This window comes from Sinocyclocheilus anshuiensis, unplaced genomic scaffold (genome assembly GCF_001515605.1).
Source record: "Sinocyclocheilus anshuiensis isolate Anshui unplaced genomic scaffold, SAMN03320099.WGS_v1.1 scaffold688, whole genome shotgun sequence".
NCBI classification, from domain to species: Eukaryota; Metazoa; Chordata; class Actinopteri; order Cypriniformes; family Cyprinidae; genus Sinocyclocheilus; species Sinocyclocheilus anshuiensis.
This window is the reverse complement of record NW_015555748.1, coordinates 200,072-221,081: the sequence shown is the minus strand read 5'-3', so window position 1 is coordinate 221,081 and position 21,010 is coordinate 200,072. Positions and strand designations below refer to the sequence as shown.

Below are 21,010 nucleotides of genomic sequence, written 5' to 3'. Positions count from 1 at the left end.
AATGTGTCTAATGATTAAATATTTATTTAAAATAATTTTTAATATATTCATAAATATATATTTAAATATTTCAAAAAATGTGCTTGGATTGGGTTGAATCCACCTTAGAATCACATTCAAAAGCCAAAAGCTCTTTGATGCCTCCCAGAACCCCTGCAGCCGGAGATATTGCATTGGGATTTGAGGGAAACCAATCGGATGAGAATAAAGTGCGTTTCCCACGGCGGTCCATGAGACGCTTTCTATCCGCTTTCTACGTTTTCTTGATCTGTAAATGAAGGGAGAGTCTGGATGCGTCCCAAACCATCATCATTACACTTGCACTTTATAGTTGAATGTTTTTTAGGTCAAGAATTTGTGATTTGAACCAACGCTAAGTATTTAACTTAAACTCTTCACGCTTCTATAGTGAGTTCTGCACCAGGGTTATTATAATCAAGTGAAACTAAATGTTATTTAAAATTAAAAGGAACTTTAACTGGAATAAATTAAAATATATATTTTTTAAATGTAATAATATATACTTTTAAAAAATTACAATAATTTATTTCAGCAACTAAAACTGAAATAAAAATAAAAAAATAAACTATCTAGACATGAACATAAAATGACTGAAACTTTAACTACAATTAAAATGGAAACAAAATATTAATAAAACCTATAATAGCATCTCTGTAACACTTACTTTTTTTTTTTTTTTTTTTACAAATCTAATTTATATTTTTGCAATGCACAGTTCGAATGTGATCTTGAATATTATTTTAGCATTTTTGTAGAGATGCACCGATTGCGATTTTCTTGGCCGATTCCGATTTCCGATTTTTTTAGTTAGTGTGATCTGCCGATACCGATTTTTGCCGATGTGTCTGTGTCTGTGTCTGTGTGTGTGTGTGTGTGTGTGTGTTTGTGTAAACCAAAGATTTGCTTTATGTGTTTGTTTAGAAGTTTTCTACAATGTCAGAAGCTTGGATCCAATATCAAAAAATAACATGGATCTGAAAATATTTATATATTTTCACATCACTGTACAATAGATAATATCAGTAAATACAAGAAATACTATAGAAATTAAAGTAATCAAATGTAAAATAACACATCCAGTGTTATTCTACATTTGATTACTTTCATTTCTGTAGTCTTCATTGTAAAATTTGAATACAGATTAATGCTTACCATTAAAGTTATAAATGTGTAAACCAAAGATTTGCTTTATGTGTTTGTTTAGAAGTTTTCTACAATGTCAGAAGCTTGGATCCAATATCAAAAAATAACATGGATCTGAAAATATTTATATATTTTCACATCACTGTACAATAGATAATATCAGTAAATAAATAAACAAATAAATATAATTAGTTGTAATAATGTTATATATATATATATATATATTTGTAATTTTCTTACAGATAGATTTAATGATTCAATAATAAATAGTGTTTTTTTTTGGTTTTTTTGGGAGGCTTTTCTAGGGACACACAGTGCTGTATATTCAACAGAAATATTAAATCCTGAAACATGTCATGTGTTTACAAAGGGAGGGGTTTGGATTAAAGGTTTATCTGCACAATCAACTGCAGCAACTATAAATGCACCGAAGCTCTCACAAAACCTAATCTTTCAGGATTTCGTGTTCGAACTGACAAGCTTTAATAATTTATTTGTTTTACTAACTACTAACGTTTTTATTTAGTTATGTGTGTTTTGTTTGATTTTACTTCATGAATAAGCATTTCTTTTTATAAATAGTCAGAAGTCAGTGTGTAGACCTGATGTATTTTGTCAGCTCAGTGTGAACTATAGGGCGGGACACTCACATCTTCTTGTGTTACAGCTACACCAGACACCTGCCATGAGTGTCCTGCAGCTTTACAAGCGCTGCATCCAGGAGAGAGCAGGACTAAACCAGAATGATTGCTTTCTTTTGGCGCTTTACCCCTGCCTGCTGAGGTCAGAGGTCAGTCAGGGGATCATCTGTCTGCCTCCAGTGCGGATGAAAGCAGAAAATCTTCATGGTGCTGCTGAAATGCCACCCATCATGCACAAGAGGCAAAACTGTGCCATGCATGCTGCCTGCCTGACCAGGTTTGAAACTTTTCATATTGTTGATTTTTATACCACATGCTGTGTGAAGTACAATGAAAGTTTTGTAAACAATTCAGATGCATTGTAAAAGATTCATTAAGTGCATATGAGCAGCATTTGTCTGTTGACAGTTCTGGTTCTAAAAACTATATCTAATAATTGTATTATATACATTTGATTACTTTCATTTCTGTAGTCTTCATTGTAAAATTTGAATACAGATTAATGCTTACCATTAAAGTTATAAAACGTATTCAGTCAAGAGCAGAAAATTATTTTCTTTGTCTTTTGTTCTTGGATTAACATGACAGACAGCAGCAGGTATATTGGACTGCAGTCCCTTTAAGAGTTTATCCACAGACCCAATATACTGTCTTTGGTATTTGTGGCTCACAAGCTGTTTGAGACTGAGCGTGGCTTGTGCGCTGCACTAATATAGATCAGTGGTGGTGCGCACGTGTTTGGTGTAAGCGCGAAACCTGCGGGAATTACTGCGAATGAGACGTGTGTGAGAGAGAAGAGAGCGAGAATGTGCGGCTGACTTTATTGCCTGTGCCGCTGGTAACAAAACGGATCGGCTCGGAATCGGAAATAAGTGAGATTGGCCGGACGATCACCGATCCGGGCCGATCATGAGGAAAATCGGCCGATTCCGATCCCTGGCCGATCGATCGGTGCATCTCTACATTTTTGTTGATTTTGTTGTCCTCTGATGTGGCATTAGCTCCTGCATCCTCATGTCAACAATTCCATTAAAACTGATTTGTGCTCCAACATCTGGTCCTCTGTGCAAAGTCAGCATGAAAGTCAAACAACGGGAGAAAGAATTAAAGTGACATAACCAGAGTGAGACAGATGGACATAAACAAATGAAAAATATTTGCCAAATGCTCTGGGAAACACACATCAGGGCCTGACATCCTCTATCTGATAGACGCTGCTAAAAGCATCAGCCATCAGCGGAGCGTTGTGTGACTTTAATGACCTCAGGCACATTTCTCATTATCATTTTATATTTGTCTTTTGATGTCATGTCCTCTTGTCAGACACGGCTCGAGGGAGACGGACTCCTGTCTGAGGAAAGCTCAGTTCCACATGGACCTCTGGTGTTATTTTACCCTCCAGAACTGGCTGCTGGACTTTGGCAGGCCTTTAGCCATGGTATCAAAATAACGTAAAACAAGCTTCACATTGTTTTATTAAATAGAGATCTGAAAATAATCAAAACCTTTACATTTAAAAAAATACATTAAAAAAAACATCTTTGCGCAAAATTCATTATTTGACAACATTCCATGGCAATGATATTTTTGTGTAATTGAGATAATTATAGTTTTTATTAATATTTTGAATTTATTTTTATTTTATATTTTCCATTTTCATTTTCCTGTTAATTGTACTTTAAGTTTTAGTGTGTTTTTTTCATTTATAAATATTTTATATACAATAATGTTAAATATGTTATTTTTTATTATTCTTATTTTACTTTAGTTATTTTAGTACATCAACCTAAAGTAAATGAAAATGAGAAATGTTGATGAAGTTTAAAGTTTTTTAATGATAATGTCAAGTAACTGTTGTTGTTTTTTTTACTTATGAAAACACAATTTATCAATATTTTAGTAAAGAAAAGGTGGATGTTTTGAGTTTTCACTGTATAGAGATATATAGTATAGAGATAATTCACATTTTTTACTTGCAATAACATTTTTTGCAATAAGTATTTTACTGTAAAACTGCACGTATTGTTAAATGTAATATACGCTGTAGTTTTGTATTTTGTAAGGTAAATTGAAAGCCAATTTTTTTTTCTTTAAAATAATTCATATTTTTTACGCTGCATACATTTGCTACACCTTTCCTTGCTTAATGAACAGTTTACAAATTTATTAAACCACTTGTATTAATTATTTTGCACAAAGTGAAACAATTTCAGCTGTAAGGTAGTTTTTCCTCACTATTTTGTAAGGTAAACTGAAAGCCAGTTAACAGGTTTTACATTATCAGAATCAGAATCGGAAAGAGCTTTATTGCCAAGTGTGCTTACACACACAAGGAATTTGTCTTGCACAGTGCACAGACAGGATGACAAGTGACAAGACACTTTAATATTTCCGTTGAAATATATATATTTTTTTACACTGCGTACATTTGTTGCAAAAAAAATAATAATAATTTAAGCAGTTACACCTGTCCTTGTGTATTATTGAGCAGTTTATAATTTTATTAAGACGCTTGTGTTAATTCTCTGGCACAAAATGTTTTATTTAAGCTGTAAGGCGCCTAAAATCACTGATGTTTGATGCTTTTTCTGTGGGTTTCTTAAGATCTTTTGTCCTTTGGAGTGGTTTCCTTTGAATAAACCCAGTGCCGGTGACTATTTCCAAATGCTGTACAACATCACAACACCCTTCCTGCTGCTCAAGGTGAGTTTATTATTATGAAGCAGGTCACCAATTGCGGTTACACCTATTTCTAGGCTCCACCCCTTCGCTAAGCCCCGCCCCTTTGCAAATTGCAACGCACTGGACCAAGATGTTTTACACTTCCAGGATGGATGGCTGTTTTTGGCACGGCTGCTTTCGGTAAGGTTGGACACTTTGTCAGTGTCATATTTGTCGATGTGAGGCTCAGACGTTTTATTATAAAGCTCACAGAGCAAAACAAGATCAGAAGTAGGTGATATTTATGACCTCAGCCGCTACATGTCGCTGAAATGATGTATCACCCCAAACCTGTTGGAAATGAACAACTCGGACCTTTACATCTGAGGAAATATCTGGCAGACGTTTCTGCAGTTCTTTGTCTTCTTGGATGAATTGAAGATTTCTCTGTGTCTCAAAGAACTGCGAAAGAACTGGTTTGCATGATTGATTACACGCAATGCATGCATCCAGAAATCTGTGATGATATTCTTGACAGGTCAGTGTTGAAGAAATGCTTTTGCAGTTTTGCAGCAAAAGCTTATGGACGAATTTATAATAAAAGTCCCGATCTGAATCAAATGATTCACAAACCTGCACCCAATACCTGATCTAAATTAAATGATACGAAGTTCTGATCTGAATCAAAAGATTCACGATATGCACTCCACAGTCACGATCTGAATCAAATGATTTGCGATACCCAAAGTTCTGATATAAATCAAATGATTCGCAATCCGATTGGAGCACTTCGAAACAGTGAGTCGTTTTGCGACGCAGTGGTTTAACTGATTCAGTTTCAAAAAGCACCATTTCAAAAATCACTAAACATGCTTTTTAAAATCATCACAAGCAATGTCTAAATTCGAAAATGAATGGCTCCTTTGATCTGTTTTTTTCGATGATGAATCACTTGAACTGATCGAAGTCACGAGTTTGAATCAATCTGAGTGAAATTCCAACATAAATGACTCACTCAATTGATTTGGTTTGTCTGTTCTTCCGCAACAATACTACTACTGGCTTAGCTCGCTAGTTTGATTACATTTAACTGAAATAAACAAGTATGAAAAAAGTATGATGTTTACAAATAAAATCAATATTTCCATTCCAAAAATAACACCCAACACAAGTTTACAAACATATTCAGGTGAGGTAGCCGGTTTACAGCTAACTAGTAAAAACACTGGATTAAAATGACGAGCTGCACCTCAAAATAGAGTGTTTTCACAGCAGGTCATCAATCCGGAAGTCAACCATATTGGCGGCACTGAATGTAAGCAATGGCACTGAACCGAACGGAACTTGTCTATGGGCTTGGCGAAAAAAACGAAGTAGTTCACTATGTCGGGATAAGAAATAGAAGGAAGAATTGTCGGGTCATCAGTCCACAACAAAGAAGGCAGTTGTACGGATCTTTTCCACCTATTACACGACACTAAAGCCCTGTTCACACCAAGAACGATAACTATAAATATAACTATAAAGATAACGATATTAGCGTCCACACCAGCGGACGATATCGTCTGATTATTCTAAGCCTTGCTAATTTAAAAATTAAAGCGATTTTAAAGCATTCAAGCAAGATGTGAAAGCAAGACTACATTCAATAGCCCTGAATTGTGTTTCTTTCCACGTCATCTTTTTCCTCGTCGGCCATCGGCTCAAGAACCAGACGAGTCCTCTGCTCAATCTGACTTGCGCTGCAGCCTGGAATTAAACTATGCCATGTTGGTTTCGTCTGGCCAGAGGAGAACTGGCCTCCTGACTGAGCCTGGTTTCTCCCATGTTTTTTGCTCCATTACTGTCAGCAATGGAGATTCGGTTCCTTGTTACTGTCGCCTTGGCTTGCTTAAGGCTGATTTATACTTCTGCGTCGGACCTACGCCATAGCCTCTATGCCATAGGCTATGCATCGGTTTTAAATAATACTTCTGTGTCGTAGTCCGCGTTGACATGCAATTACACATGCAGTCTGCAGTGTCCACAGGCATGTTGCTGGTGTAACCCCTAGTATCAAAGCAAAAGCCGAAGAAGAAGCAGCTTGTCGGAGAAGCATCAGCAGTGATGGCGGAAAATAAATATCCAAGAACAGATCATTTATTTAAAACTGCAGAAGATGGCATTCTTGCAGTCTCCGCAAGGACTTGTACCAGAACAACATTGTTTGTCACGGACAACTAAGTGATGTATAATGCTATGTTGTATAATAAATGATAAGACACTTGTTCTTTGCTTTGTTTTATTTTAATTAAGAAGGTGTGCCACTAAAGTATATTAAAATGCAAAACACACACACACACACACAAAACTACTAGCAGACCAATCACAGCGCTTGCGGTCCGTGTAGAATTGATGTGCCATTATATTTTTGGACAGCCTACGGCATAGGTTGGAAGCAGAAGTATAAATTGGGCTTTAGTTGGGGACACTTAATTTCTGGAAATATTGTCGACTTGATTGCACAGACACTGTTGGAACTGAACTGAATAATGATATCACTGAATCATCAATTAACTGACTTTAACTGAAAAACGTATTGTTTTCTATTGTCCTCTTGCACATGTTTTTCTTGTTTAACACCGTAAAGCTGCTTTGACACAATCTGTATTGTATAAAGTGCTCTATAAATAAAGGTGACTTGACTTCTTTTGCTTGAATGGACAAATACGTTTGTCTGGGTATACCTGACCGTGCCAGTAGAAAAAAAATCCAGAGCGTTGAGCCCTGTGTTAACTTTAGTTTGTCAAAATCCTGCTTACTAAGTCCTCTATGTGATTTAGCAGCTTCCACACATTTTTCCGTGGTTTAGACATCATAAATTAGTAGAACAATGTCTTCAGTAGTACATTAACCGTGTAATCCACATTATCTCCAATATGGCTGTGCATCTGGGTAACTGACCAAACCTTGATGGAGGTACAATGTTTACATGTTAGATGTTTACATGTTTTTTCCATAGTGTATATTATTTTTTAAGGGAAGACACTACAGGCAAAAATACAGTTTTTTAATGCACCGGTCAGTTTTGAGATTTTTCAGCTGCTTTGCTTTCATAACGTGTCTTCTTTCAGACTAGTGGAAATACAGCATCTAAAATACACATTTAAGTGTTTATTTTATTGCACTTTATCTACTTGTGTCTGTAGTTTTCAATTCCAATACATATCTTGCTGTGAGATTTCCCTCCACTTCAGCAGCACTTAAACCAAACTTTGTTTTATTCCTATCTATATTCTGAAGGTTTTTATAGAATTGTTTGTTCATATATCATTCGCCTGATTTCATACAACATTTTATTCCTAAAATATGGTGAAAATTATTTTATTCTGTCTGTTGAGAAGCATTTTCTTATTTATGAAGTGATAAAAATAGAAAAATCCAAAATCCCCTCTGTAAAAACCCGAAAATGTATGCTAATTAGTGCATATTTAATAAAGCTTTCATAAAAAAAAAAAGTTTCAGAAAACTTGTAATACAAAACAACTCTCTTACTGTACTAATCGACTGCGGGGTCTGCCCTGGGGAAGTGTTATTTATTAATTTGTTAATTTTACCCCATTCATCTGTGATGTCTTTCCTCAAAAATATGTTGTTTATTAATGATGTATTTAAATTAAGTCAATAAAATAAAAACTAAATGATTTAAAGAAAGCATTGCTTTAAAATAAACACGATGTGTAGCCTACTGCCATAGATAAAATGGGCAAGGCTCATCGCCCTCTCTACTTGGTCAGGCATTATAGGTCTATATTAATAATTCTACTTGTATATTTTCACAGTATATTTTAAATATTCAGTGTTTATTGAAATTGCATTCAGCTGAAGAGCGTAAACGCTGCTGTCACGTGACGCCCCTTTATTTGCTTATCGCTGGTCGATTGGATGATATACGCTGTATTGGATTTTTCAAAGTAAGTTTTGGCATACAAATATTTTTTTAATTAAAATGTTGAAGTCAATGGAGACTCGTCTCTCTGTGCCGTCTAGCTCCGCCTTCAGGAATTAATGTTAGTCTCATTACAAACAGCTGACTGTAGCACTGTAGAGCAGGTCTGTGAGTGGACATGGTCAGTTTAGCTTCTGTTCTTTGCGTATTATTTCCATGTAAACAAAAATATATTTTACTCTATGTATACTTATGTCATTGCAGGCGAAATTCCTCAGTCAAGATCAAATCAACGGTAAGCAGCTCTCAAGATTATGCTAAACTTTTCGTACAAACACACTATGTGATTGTTTTTATCGGATTAGTTAGATAAATACAGATTTATATCTTTAACACAAGCCAAAATTACAGGTTAATGTAGAGATTGAGACACTTTTAGCCTACCTGGACACCTATTAGGCTACAGCTTTCATAAAATGATTAATAGACCAACCAAATATGATTATAGCCTTTATATGAATGAAAGCTTCATGACCTTTTTAATTATTTACATCTGCTAAACATTATATAAATGTTTATTGCTGTTATACGCCTAATAGGAGGTTATTATATATGATTATAATATTGCACTGAAGCCCTTCAGTATTTTATTCTTTCACTGGAAACAATGTGGCTTTTGTTGCCGGTCACTGGACTTCAACTGACCGATTACTGCAGGACAAACACATGCAGATCCTCTGATGCAGAAACAGAGAGAACTGAACATGGAGCTCAAATGGGTACAACATATTAGAATAAATACAAGACAGATAATGCACAAAGACATACGCTGCAGAAATGCAAGGAAATCTTGAACGCTCCACTGTGTCATACTGTCTGGCTTTGATTCCTTCGTCCACCTGCTGTCGTTGATAATGTTGTAATCTTGAGTCCCTCCTAAACAGGTCGTCTCAGTTTATGCCAGAACAAATCCTTCATTTGGGATTGAAGAGATTCTTTGCCAAACTGTATCTAGTCCTTAAACAAGAAGCGTTTTAATCTGTCATCTGGATGCATTTCAAAGTTAATTTGGTTAAGGTGTTACATTTCAAATGTTTGCATACTACACTTTCTGTGTATAGCAATACGTTTGTGTCTTCCTTCAGAGTATAAAGAGTGTTTTTCGCTGTACGACCAGAAGCGCAGGGGTAAAATGAAGGCGCAGGATCTGCTGACGGTCATGAGATCTCTGGACTGCTGTCCGACCCTGCAAGAGCTCGACAGACACTTGCTGACCCATAAAATCGGTATAGTATATACAGCCTAGGGCTGCACGATTAATCGAATGCGATTGTCATGCGCATTAGTTTCAGCGCGAGAGCGCCCTCTGGCCTTTGGATGGAGATTTACTGCTGATCACAGAACCGTGCTTCACTGAAAGATACGCATGACAATCGCAGCTTCTGTCGAATCTCGATTCCATTTTGATTTATCGTGCAGCCCTAATACAGCCACTTGTTCGTTTAAGTAAAATGGCTTGTGAGCTACAAAAACACTGATGTTTTCCTAAACACCTCCTCTTCTGCTCTCCATCTGTCAGTCAAAATGATAGCCCCGCCCAAAACTCACTCTAGAGCGCAAATGTTCCCGCCCACTTTTTCAGCAGTCTGAAGTTTTTTCCCATAGGGATGTTTAAATTGTCTTTGTTAAAGAGTTATAACCTATGAACCAAACTAACCAGTGTTGAGGTGAATCACAACATTACACACTTTGAAGCAAGCATTTGAAGCAAAAAAGTATTTGAAAATCAGACAATGACAGTGTAATGGCTTTAATGAAGGAAAGAACTACAATCCCATGTATTGCAAATGATACAATCAAAATAATACCAATGGATAAATATAAACTATTGATTTAAAGGTGTTGATTATGTTTACAGAAATGATGTATTTTATATTTAGCACAAATATAACATTTGCAGTGCTTCATAGAAGTGGGTGAATCTCTTTTGGCGTGATTTGCTTGTTGAGATTCTCACTGTGAATTCTGCTGTTGAATGCCAGTATTTTAAAAAATAAGTTGAAATATTGCAGGCTGATGGCTTCAACAGAATCAAATACCACTGATTAACAACTTCCTAGCTCACAACTGGTCTTTATTTAAAGTTCAGTTCAATTCAGTTCAATAAATGTCATTGTTGCAAAGTTCATCCATTATGAAACAAATTCATTTCTGCGTTAGCATAATAATTGATGAGCTTTGCAACATTGACACTGTTATTGAACCGAATTGAATCAACATGAAACTGAATTAAGCTTAATTATGACACTTTTCTGCTTCTGTAGAGCAGCGTTAACAAAAATGATATTTTTTAACTGAAATGAACAAAAATTGGAAATAAATAAAAACTAAACTGAAACTGATTTAAAAATAAGTTAAATGAAAATAGTAATATTTAAGAAGAATGAAAAACGAATAAAATGACAAAAGCACATAACAGAATTACTAAAAATGAAACTAAAATTAAAATGAGAACTGAATATCTAAAAATAAAAGGTGATACAAAATAGTCATAAAAACTAGCATATAAATAATACTAAAATAACAGCTGCTTTACAGCTGAAATTTTCATAATTGATGAATTTTGCGTGATTAACACCTGTTATTTTCCTCTTTTATTAATGCACAGCTGCTTTGAAACAATCCTTATTGTATAGAGTGCTATAACAAATACAGTTACTGTTAAAAAAATTACTGTTAAGTTAATTGATTAAAAATCAATTGCTCTATGGAGAAAATGAATGGGGTTTTTAGTTCTCTATTGGTTAAATCAAGCAGCTCAATGAAAATGATCACTGGCTGACTTGCAGTGACTCTGAACATTAAGCTGAGATACTGGAAGTATTTGAACATCCAAACAAAAGACTCACGTCAGTGTTAAGTTATCACATGGATGTCCTGCTAAACTTCCAAGCCCCAGGTAAAGTCAACAGTGTAAACTTGGCTTACTAAGTTAAATAAACTTGAAATCTGTAGGAGTACGTGGATGAAACTCAACAATAACAACTGCAAACCTCAGTGTGCACATCCAAATAAAGCCAGTGAACGCAGCCAGATGGTTTATAGAGTCCCCTGGAAGAAAAACAGAGCACTGAAAGTCCCACGCTACACGCTCACAGTGATTTTAATTGAAGGACGTGTCATTTGAACTGACATCACACGTGGTGCCGCTGATGAAATGAAGCCCTGCTTGACAAACGTGATGCAATGAACTAAATATAAACCCTCTGCAATAAATATAACTCTCAGCCTGTCAGACGTGATCAAACGGCTTCTGTATCTGAAGCTTTTTGGCAAAGCGCTTTGACTCTGCCTGTCCCAGATAAGAGCGGCGAGTTGGACTTCTCCACGTTTCTCAGTGTGATGCATGCGCAGATCCAGCAGGAGAACCCGCGGGCCGAGATCCTGCAGGCCGTGAGGTTAATGGACAGGAGCAAACGAGGCTTTATCACAGCGGCAGAGCTCAGGGCCAGACTGACAGGCTTTGGAGAGCGACTCACGGATCAGGAAGGTAAATCTGATTCAGACAAAGGGCACAGGGGAGATAGAACTACATTACCCACAATGCATTGTGCACAGTGTTGGGAAGGTTACTTTGGAAAAGTAATAGGTTACAGTTTACAAGTTACCCTATTGCATATGTAATAAGTAGTGTAACTATTTCAATTTCTTTATTAAAGTAATGTAACTGATTACATTTGATGACTTTTCTAAATTTGTCATGTTTTCAACTGTTAATCATTTTCAAACATGTAGTATTATTCAACACTGATTACTGTTACTTTCAAAAATCTTCATCGCTTGAATTAAGATAATAATAATTTAATTTTAAACCACAGTCACCACAAAATCAGACTTACTTTGAGATCGTTCTGAGGTTAAATACAGATTTAAATTTATAAGATATAGTTTAATGCTATGATACTGTTTTTTAAATCAAATCTTGCATAGTTATGACAGGAAACACTGGCATCTAACAATGGCTTGGAGAAAAAAAAATGTTAATCTTAAAAAAATAAAGCATATAAATAAACCCAAATAAGAAATAAAACCGTTTTTGAATAAGCATGTGTCCTATTCTGTGTCCTACACTCCTGAAACATTGGTGTCCCATAGTTTAGAGCTGCTCTAAATTAGAGCAAATTTAGAGCAGCAATTTATGACATTTATGAAGCCAGGTTCAAAATTCTTATTTAATTTTGTTGACATTGTTGAGTTAAAGGCTTTTTAGTGGGGATTTTAGATATCTCTTTTTATCACTCCATAAATTAATCAATACTGTCAACAGACAAGGGAGAAAAAAAAAAATTTTTAGAAATAAAATGTCATATAATCGAATGTGAATGATATATGGACAAATCCCTCTATTAAAGTCTTCAGAATATAGATAGGAATAAAACTGTAAATGTTGGTGTATGCAAGTGCTGCTGAAGTGTGGAGAAACAAACTCATTTTTAGAAAATGGCCTTAAAAAATATGCATTGTAAACAAAATCTACAGATGCAAATAGATACATTTCAATAAAATCAAAATTGTAACCATTAAAATAAATAAAATTGTAAATTTGGTGAATGTAAGTGCTGCTGAAGTGAAAAAACAAACTCGTAGTCATTCAAATCAAAATCTGCAGACACGTATAGATGAAGTGCAACAAAATAAACACTTAAATGTGTATTAAAGTTTTCTTTCCACTAGTCTGAAATAAGACGTTATGGAAGTAAAATAGCCCAAAATCATGACTATACAAGTTCCAACTTTTCATGTCAAATGCAGCATGTTAAACACATCTATAAATCTAGTGAAATCCTGCTGTCTGTGTTTGTGTCACAGTGGACGAGCTGCTGAGTGAAGTCGGCGTGATTTATGGCGGGCAAATTAACGACGAGGGTTTTGCAAAGATGGTGACATTTCTGACCGGCTGATGCTGAACAAACTTCAGAGCTGCAATAAATCAGTAGCAGAATGTCATTCCAGCTGAAAACCACAGATATCACAGCCTCTAAATCTTCCTAAAACAGCAAAAATGAAATAACTACACAAGCATGACCATATTTAACTGATAAAATACCTGCCAGACTGCTTTAATCATTAACTAACAACCGTGGGATTGTTTCCAGAGTCACCAGATGTGCGGCTTTTTCACTTAAAGGTTAATAGTTGGCTTAAAGTCGACTTTCCTGAACTTTCAAACTTTTTTTTTTATACAGTCTTAAGTAGTAAAGTTTTAGATTATTGGTTTTGTTTTTAAAATTGGGATCACAGTGCCCTCTTGTGGTTATAGAGAGAATATTATTTTATATGGCATGAATCACATTTCTCAGAAATAAATGTTGTCTTCTCTCAACCTTCTGGTTAAAAAATAATAAATGTGTACGTGGATCACTAAATGCCCACTGCTCCTCTCTCTGTGTAAAAACATGTTTATTATAACCTATAAAAAGCAAGGACTGAAAGCAAACTGTTGTTTTGTGAAGCAAACCGTCTTTGCATCACAGAGCTCATAAATTCCCCTGTTGTCGTGTTATTGTTTGCATGGGTTTATGTGTCTGTGTTGAGATAATAAACTGAAGTAAATCTGTTGCGGTAGAGTTATTCCCTAAACCACAGACCTGCTGTCAAATGTTAATTAGATGGAATAACAGTAAAAGTTAACTTTGTAATTGTGCTTATGAGGAAAACAAACATTGCTATGATAAGACAGGACTTTATTACGGCCTTCAAATGGACAACATAGTAACACTGTTTACATTCATTTCCTTTCGGACTTTCACATGGTTGAGGTCACTGACACAGCTTTATTACATTTCAAATGAGCAATACATTTTAATTATTTCAGAATTTCCAGGCAATAGATTCAAAGGACAAAAAGGAGGTCGGAAAGCAGCTAGGAATAATGCTGCTTTAAAATCTTGTGCATTTACAGTATGAGCATTCATTAAAAATTATTTCAATCTTCGAGTATTTTTTATGCAAACAAACTCTTACTCCAAATTTGAATAAAAGTGAAAAGATGGGGTTGGTCAAAACATTTAAAATAGCTCAAACATATATAAATAAATCTTGGTATTTTATATATATATATATATATATATATATATTTGTGTGTGTGTAGCTTATTGGTTTTTTAATGCAATGAAGCAATAATATTTTACTCCGAACGTGTATAAGATAATAAATGAGGAAATGGCCACATATTTCTAATAAGTAATGATAAGATATAATAACAACAACTATATAGTCGTATTATATCATAATGTTTATGCTTATTATAATAATTGTATGCATAAACAATTATCGTCAAATCTTGTCTTTGTCTTTTTTTTTTCTCTCGAGTTTTAATGCAAAAGTATTTCGTCCAAACATGAGTAAAAGTGAAAACTATAAATAACTGCATTGCATCTTAAGACCAATATTTTATTTCGATAATTCGATACTCTGTACATCCAGGTCTGCTTCACCGCGCACGTTTACACGGAATACAAGCACTCTTTTAAATTCAGAAACGTGGACAGAAACGTTAAAAAGCACTGTGGCTTGCAGCGGACGCACGGTTTACAAAAGACAATTTGGCACGAACGTTTAGGGATGCAACATCTTGAAACATCACTTGAAAGAATAATAAAAAAGGGTCGAACGACATCCTTGTAGAGTTTGCAGAAAGTCCTCCAGTACTGTAACTCAAGTAAACAGCGCTCTTTTACGCACGGCTTCGCGCGACTACCTCTTAACGGCGCAGTCCGTGGACGGTAACGCGTCGGTTTGCCCGTTCACCACCGACAATCTGTACTCCTCGGTCTCCATCACGTTCAGAGGAATCGCCGCCTGGCTGTCGTCGCGCTCCTTCGCGGTTCCCGAGAACGGGCGGATCTGACAGCTGTTGGCGATCGCGGGCGACGAAATCCTCCAGAAGAAGTCCTTGAGCATTTTCCTGAACTCCCTGCGCATGAGGCAATACAAGACCGGATTCAAGCAGCTGTTTGAGTGCGCCAGGCAAATGGTGACCGGGAACACGTACGTGTGGAGCGTGTAGTAGACTTTATCCCAGTGGATCACGTTAAACTTGACCAGGACTCCCCAGAAGGTGATGGCGTGGTTGGGCAGCCAGCATATGAAGAAGGACAAGACCACGATCGTGACGGATTTGGTGACTCTGGACCTGCGCTTGGGGAGGTTGTTGTTCATGCTCCGCAGGCGAATGAGGCGCAACAGGAGAATGTAACACACGACTGTGATGAGCATCGGAAACACAAACGCCACTAGGATCTTCTGCAGGTGATAGAGAGCGTGCCAGTGCTGGCCGTTGGGGAAGCGCAGGAGGCACAGCTTGACGCCGCTGATCGAGCTCACCGTGGAGAAGATCGCCGTGGGGACCGACGCAACGGTGGCTAGGAGCCACAGAAGCGCGCTGACCAGCTTCACAGAGCAGCAGCGCTTGTTGCGCGTTCGGTCCTTGAGCGCGGACGCAACAGACCAATAGCGCGTCACGCTCATAGCGGTGAGGAAGAAGACGCTCGCGTACACGTTCATCACGGTCACCGTGACCACCACCTTGCACATGACGTGTCCAAACGGCCAGGTGAAGTCCAGCGCCATGTCCACGGCCCAGAAGGGCAGCGTGAGGACGAACTGGAAGTCCGTGACCGCCAGGTTCATGATGAAGTAGTTAATCGTGGATTTCTTCCTCCCCTGCCGGGCTTTCATAAGGAAGAAGACCAGCAGGTTGCCCACCAGACCCACCGCGCACACCACCGAGTACACGATGGAGATCATGACGCGCAGCTCCAGCGTGCCGTCCGCGGGCAGGTTGATGTCCTCCAGGTTGCTGAAGCGGCTGAGCTCGGAGCCGTTCGCAGAGCTCTGGTTCTGGAGGTCCGCCATCCGGTCCAGCCAAAACTCGGCGTCTGGTGGCCGGTGCAGCCCGGGTCTGTGGAGGGCTTGCATCACCTTGCTGGCTCGCGGGGGGTACACTAGGAGCGCGAGTGAGTGCGCGTTTCTTCCAGACACAGCGATGAGGATGGAGACTCCCGCGCCATGACGGTGCCGCCGTCGCCACCGCCGCTGCTGATGCTGGAGCGGACGCGCCGCGCGGGGCTTTATGAAAAACTGCGCTGCGCACGGGGGCGGAGTCACGAGGATCCGCTCCTCCCTCTCGAGCGAAACGAGGTTTGACACTCTTTACATTACTCTTGCCTTGTCCAGTAGGCTACCCTTGGCCACTTGAGAGCACGTGCGCAAGACTGTCCCAGGTCTTAAAAACGCCAAAGCGCAGTGCCCTTAACGCGCACTGAATCCACACAAACCCCTTGTCCAAATACCCACACTTGTGGTCTTTGCACTTGATCGCTTGACTACTTATATGACGTATTTCCTGTATGTTGCCCAAGTGTCCAAGTGAGGATGAAGACCACAAGTGTGTGTAGAACTTTTCATTACCTGATGGGATATAGTGTTGTAAAAATGCAAGTGTTTACATAGCTTTATTTTTATTTTACATAGCTACTTTGCATTTTAAAATCAACTTCTAAATGTCTGTTCAGTAGTCCCTATGACAGTTTAATTTGTGGTGCTTCTAATTAAGTGATGAAAAGCAGTTGCAAATGAACAAAATAAATATCACCACTACTCATCTTTGATGCAATAAAATGTGCAACACTTTGTTTTTCTACCAAATTATATGTAATAATATCTAATTATTATATTAATATTTAACTTACATTGGGAAGGTTTCCGTGACCTCTCGCGAGATCTCGGCAAAAATCTCACGATTTATTCCAAAACATGATGCATGATGGGATACACTAAGCCTGGAATAGCTCTTCGGAGCAGTATTCAAAATAGTGTGGATTCAGTGTGCTTTAAGGGCACTGCGCTTTGGCGTTTTTAAGACCTGGGACAGTCTTGCGCACTTCCCAGGTTAAAAAAAAGTTCACTTCCATAATGTACTTAAAGTGCTGTATTTTCGCGCACTAATTTTGTTCTTAATATACTAAAAATTATTCTTTAGTACTTCTTAAGATAAACGTAGGATCATCTAAGTGTACTCAACTGTGCTATTTTGGGACACCATGAATATATTTACATTTAGTCATTTAGCAGACACTTTTATCCAAAGCGACTTACAAATGAGGACAATGGAAGCAATCAAAATCAACAAAAGAGCAATGATATGCAAGTGCTATAACAAGTCTCAGTTAGCTTAACGCAGTACACGTAGCAAGGTTTTTTTTACTTGTATAATAAATAAAAAGAAACCCGATAGAATAGAAAAAGAATAGTGCAAGCTAGTGTTAGAGGCTTTTTTTATTCTTTTGTTAATTGTTTAATAAATAAAAAGAAAACAAATAGTTAGAATACAAAAAGATTAGAGAAGCTTTTAACATAATATGTCTGTATTTAGTCAACACTTGTAGTATTCTTGAACCCATCTTTCATACACTAGTACACTCAAGTGTACTAGTGGTGATTAAATACATTTTTTTAAATACCAGAGATAATATGTTAAAAGCACATATAATAAAAAAATATGTTAAAAAATACAATTACATATTAATATAACTTAGCCTAGCGCAGTATGCAAGGGTTTATATATATATATATATATACATATATAAAGAAAGCAAGAAGATAGAATAGAAAAATAAGAGGGTACACAGTGTTAGAGGGGTTTTTATTTTTTATAATAAATAAAAAGAAAACAAATAGTTAGAATACAAAAAGATTAGAGAAGCTTTTAACATAATATGTCTGTATTTAGTCAACACTTGTAGTATACTTGAACCCATCTTTCATACACTAGTACACTCAAGTGTACTAGTGGTGATTAAATACATTTTTTTTAAATACAGAGATAATATGTTAAAAGCACATATAATAAAAAAATATGTTAAAAAATACAATTACATATTAATATAACTGGGGGGAAAATGAATAAATAACTCAAAAGGTTTGGATTTGGGGTGTTAAAGGTCTTATCTTTTTACATCATTGATTTTCTTAAAAATATTAATATAATCATATTAGCCACACCCACGGCATTTGAAAGACCAAAAACAATTGGAAAAAAAAAAAAGAATAAAAAAATAAAAAGGAAATTGATTGTGAAATAGACCCAGATAAAAGGTTTAGGCATTCATTTTTGCACAATAATATAGCCAATTATATCGACTCACACCTCAAAGCATGTACTACAGAATGATGGAGGACCAAAACAGAGGGGGAAAAAGTATATGTGCACTACAGAGAATGAAAAATGAATGCGTGGGTCTCTAGGGGACACTGCATTAGAGAGACCGCTGAACGCTGACGTTTCTCTCACCCGTACGGTGTTTGAACTATTTAGATGCATTAAAGCTTGAATTTCACATCTGTGCTCAAACTTATACCTGTGAAACCGACCAGACCCGCAGTCAAAGACTTTGACCTTCACAGACCTGACTGACAGTCGGCTGTGTAATCATTCATCTGTAGCTTACATATGGAGGATGAAGCCGACGGAGACGTTATAACAGTTTATCCTTGAAACTAGATTCCTTTTCCTTGTGTGAAAATGCCAAAGTCTAAAGAAGAGCTGCAAATGAATTCATGTTTACCGTAGTATACAGCAGAGGCGGGACGAAATGCTTGAGTCACAGTTGATGGCATTGCATCAGAAACAGAATATTAACTTATGTGACACACATACGCTAGCGGTCAAAAGTTTGGGATCATTAAGGTTTATCCAGCAAGGACGCATTAAACTGATCGAAAGTGACAGTAAAGACATTCATAATGTTACAGAAGATTTCTGTTTCAAATAAATGCTGTGCATTTGAACTTCCTATTCAGCAAAGCATCCTGAAAAATATCATGATTTCCACAAAAATATGAAGCAGCCCAACTATTTTCGACATTGTATGAATTCTGCCTAGTTCACCCAAAAATGAAAAGTTTACTCATCCTCATGCCATCCAAGATGTAGATGAGTTTGTGTTTTTTCCTCAGATTTGGAGAAATGTAGCACGGCATCACTTGCTCACCAATGGAAGTGAATGGGTGCCGTCAGAATGACACTGTTAGTTGGTCAGACTAGAATTTAAAGGAATAATCTGGAGAAGAGAAAAGCTGTGTGTTTGTAAGAAACAAATCCATCATTAAGACGTTTCTAACTTCAAACAGTAACTTCTGGCCAAAATACGAGTTCATAATAATGATTCCTCCAGTGAAGAAGTCCATCTCCTGTTGTCTCTCACATCAAAATCCAGCCACAGATTTGTTTAGAACCGTTTTGGCTTGTAAACGGTGCTTGATCTGTGCAGATTTCTCTCCTGATTCAGACCAGACCACTTTTTCACTGGAGGAAGCAATGTTATATGAACTTGTATGTTGTCTTCTCAAGACATTAACTGATGGACTGGAGTGCTGTGGATTACTTGTGGATTATTGTGATGTTTTTATCAGCTGTTTGGACTCTCATTCTGACGGCACCCATTCACTGCAGAGCATCCATTGGTGAGCAAGTGATGTAATGCTACATGTAATAACATACTAAAGGTAAAATCAGTTGAGCTTGAGTCTCTTTTAAATGGGTCACTTGTAAGATTCTTTAGATGACACCTATTATGAAGACAGCAGATGGCGAAGCAACTCACTAGGTTTTGGAACAGAGCCCCGATGACGCTATATAGGGGCCATAAAATGCCCGTGCATGTACGAATTTCAATATTGATTCAATCTTAGATTAGACATTTGGATTGTGTCATTGCAGTACCATTAAATGTTTAACTTTTAGCCGTTCTAATTAAACTCTGCAAAGTCGTAAATGTCAGTATGTGGGTGGATGTTCATGATCACTGGCGTAAGGAACTGGTTAAGATAAACTACACTTTTAAGATGTCCTCGACTCAACCAGAACATCTGAACGCATGAGAGCACACACACTCTCCTTTTGTGTCAGCACTGAACAATACAGTAAAAAGACTGGACACAAACAGAGAGACAATGAGTGAGAAAATCAAACTTAAAGTACCGATTCTCGCATAACAATGTCCAGCCAAAGTCTATCGTTTATATTGAGCATGTGCAATATAGCGTTTGCAGTCAAAGTGCTTTAGTGTTTTTCCATGATAAAGCAGATGTGAACAGCATAACAATCAGTGCAAATGGAAAGTTCTTTATTTTTAATATTTTAATCTCTCGGGTCTGTAGTAATCAGTATTTTAACAGATAAATGACATACTGCAGCAAGGAGAAGGAGAGTATTTTTTAGAGGAAAGTTCTTTACTTTTCCAGTGGCTCATTGATAAGCGACAGTTTATAGAAATAAAATAATTACTGTTATCTGTCTGCAGTTCCTCTGTCAGAAAATAAACAGCTATATATGAAAGCGGAAACATTAGTGACATATTTGATAATTTTCTGTATTTGGGTTGGCTGTGCTTTGTTGATGTGTTGGTTATTAAAAGATTGTTGCTGGTTCAAAACAACCTTAAATAACATTTTAGAGAAGATAAGCGCTTTAACGAAAATATGTGATGCTTTTAAACCCTCCATCATGTTGTGTCCCATTGCAAATGCATCTCTACAGTTCAAGTCAAAAATA

At 36.9% G+C, this 21,010-nt stretch overlaps 2 protein-coding genes across 2 annotated transcripts; one reads left to right on the top strand and one right to left on the bottom strand.

Annotated features, from left to right (window-relative positions):
* Positions 1-2,060: 2,060 nt before the first annotated feature.
* On the top strand, positions 2,061-14,030 carry calml4b (calmodulin-like 4b). The gene is made up of 7 exons (XM_016467297.1): positions 2,061-2,082; positions 3,129-3,243; positions 4,410-4,508; positions 8,659-8,689; positions 9,540-9,680; positions 11,756-11,944; positions 13,264-14,030. The coding sequence occupies exons 2-7, from the start codon at positions 3,178-3,180 to the stop codon at positions 13,353-13,355; spliced, it is 618 nt and encodes a 205-aa protein (XP_016322783.1). The 5' UTR covers positions 2,061-2,082; positions 3,129-3,177; the 3' UTR covers positions 13,356-14,030.
* A 514-nt stretch (positions 14,031-14,544) lies between these two features.
* Positions 14,545-16,486, bottom strand: rxfp3.3b (relaxin family peptide receptor 3.3b). The gene has a single exon (XM_016467296.1). It carries the CDS (start codon positions 16,372-16,374, stop codon positions 15,151-15,153), a length of 1,224 nt encoding a protein of 407 aa, XP_016322782.1. The 5' UTR covers positions 16,375-16,486; the 3' UTR covers positions 14,545-15,150.
* Positions 16,487-21,010: the final 4,524 nt, after the last annotated feature.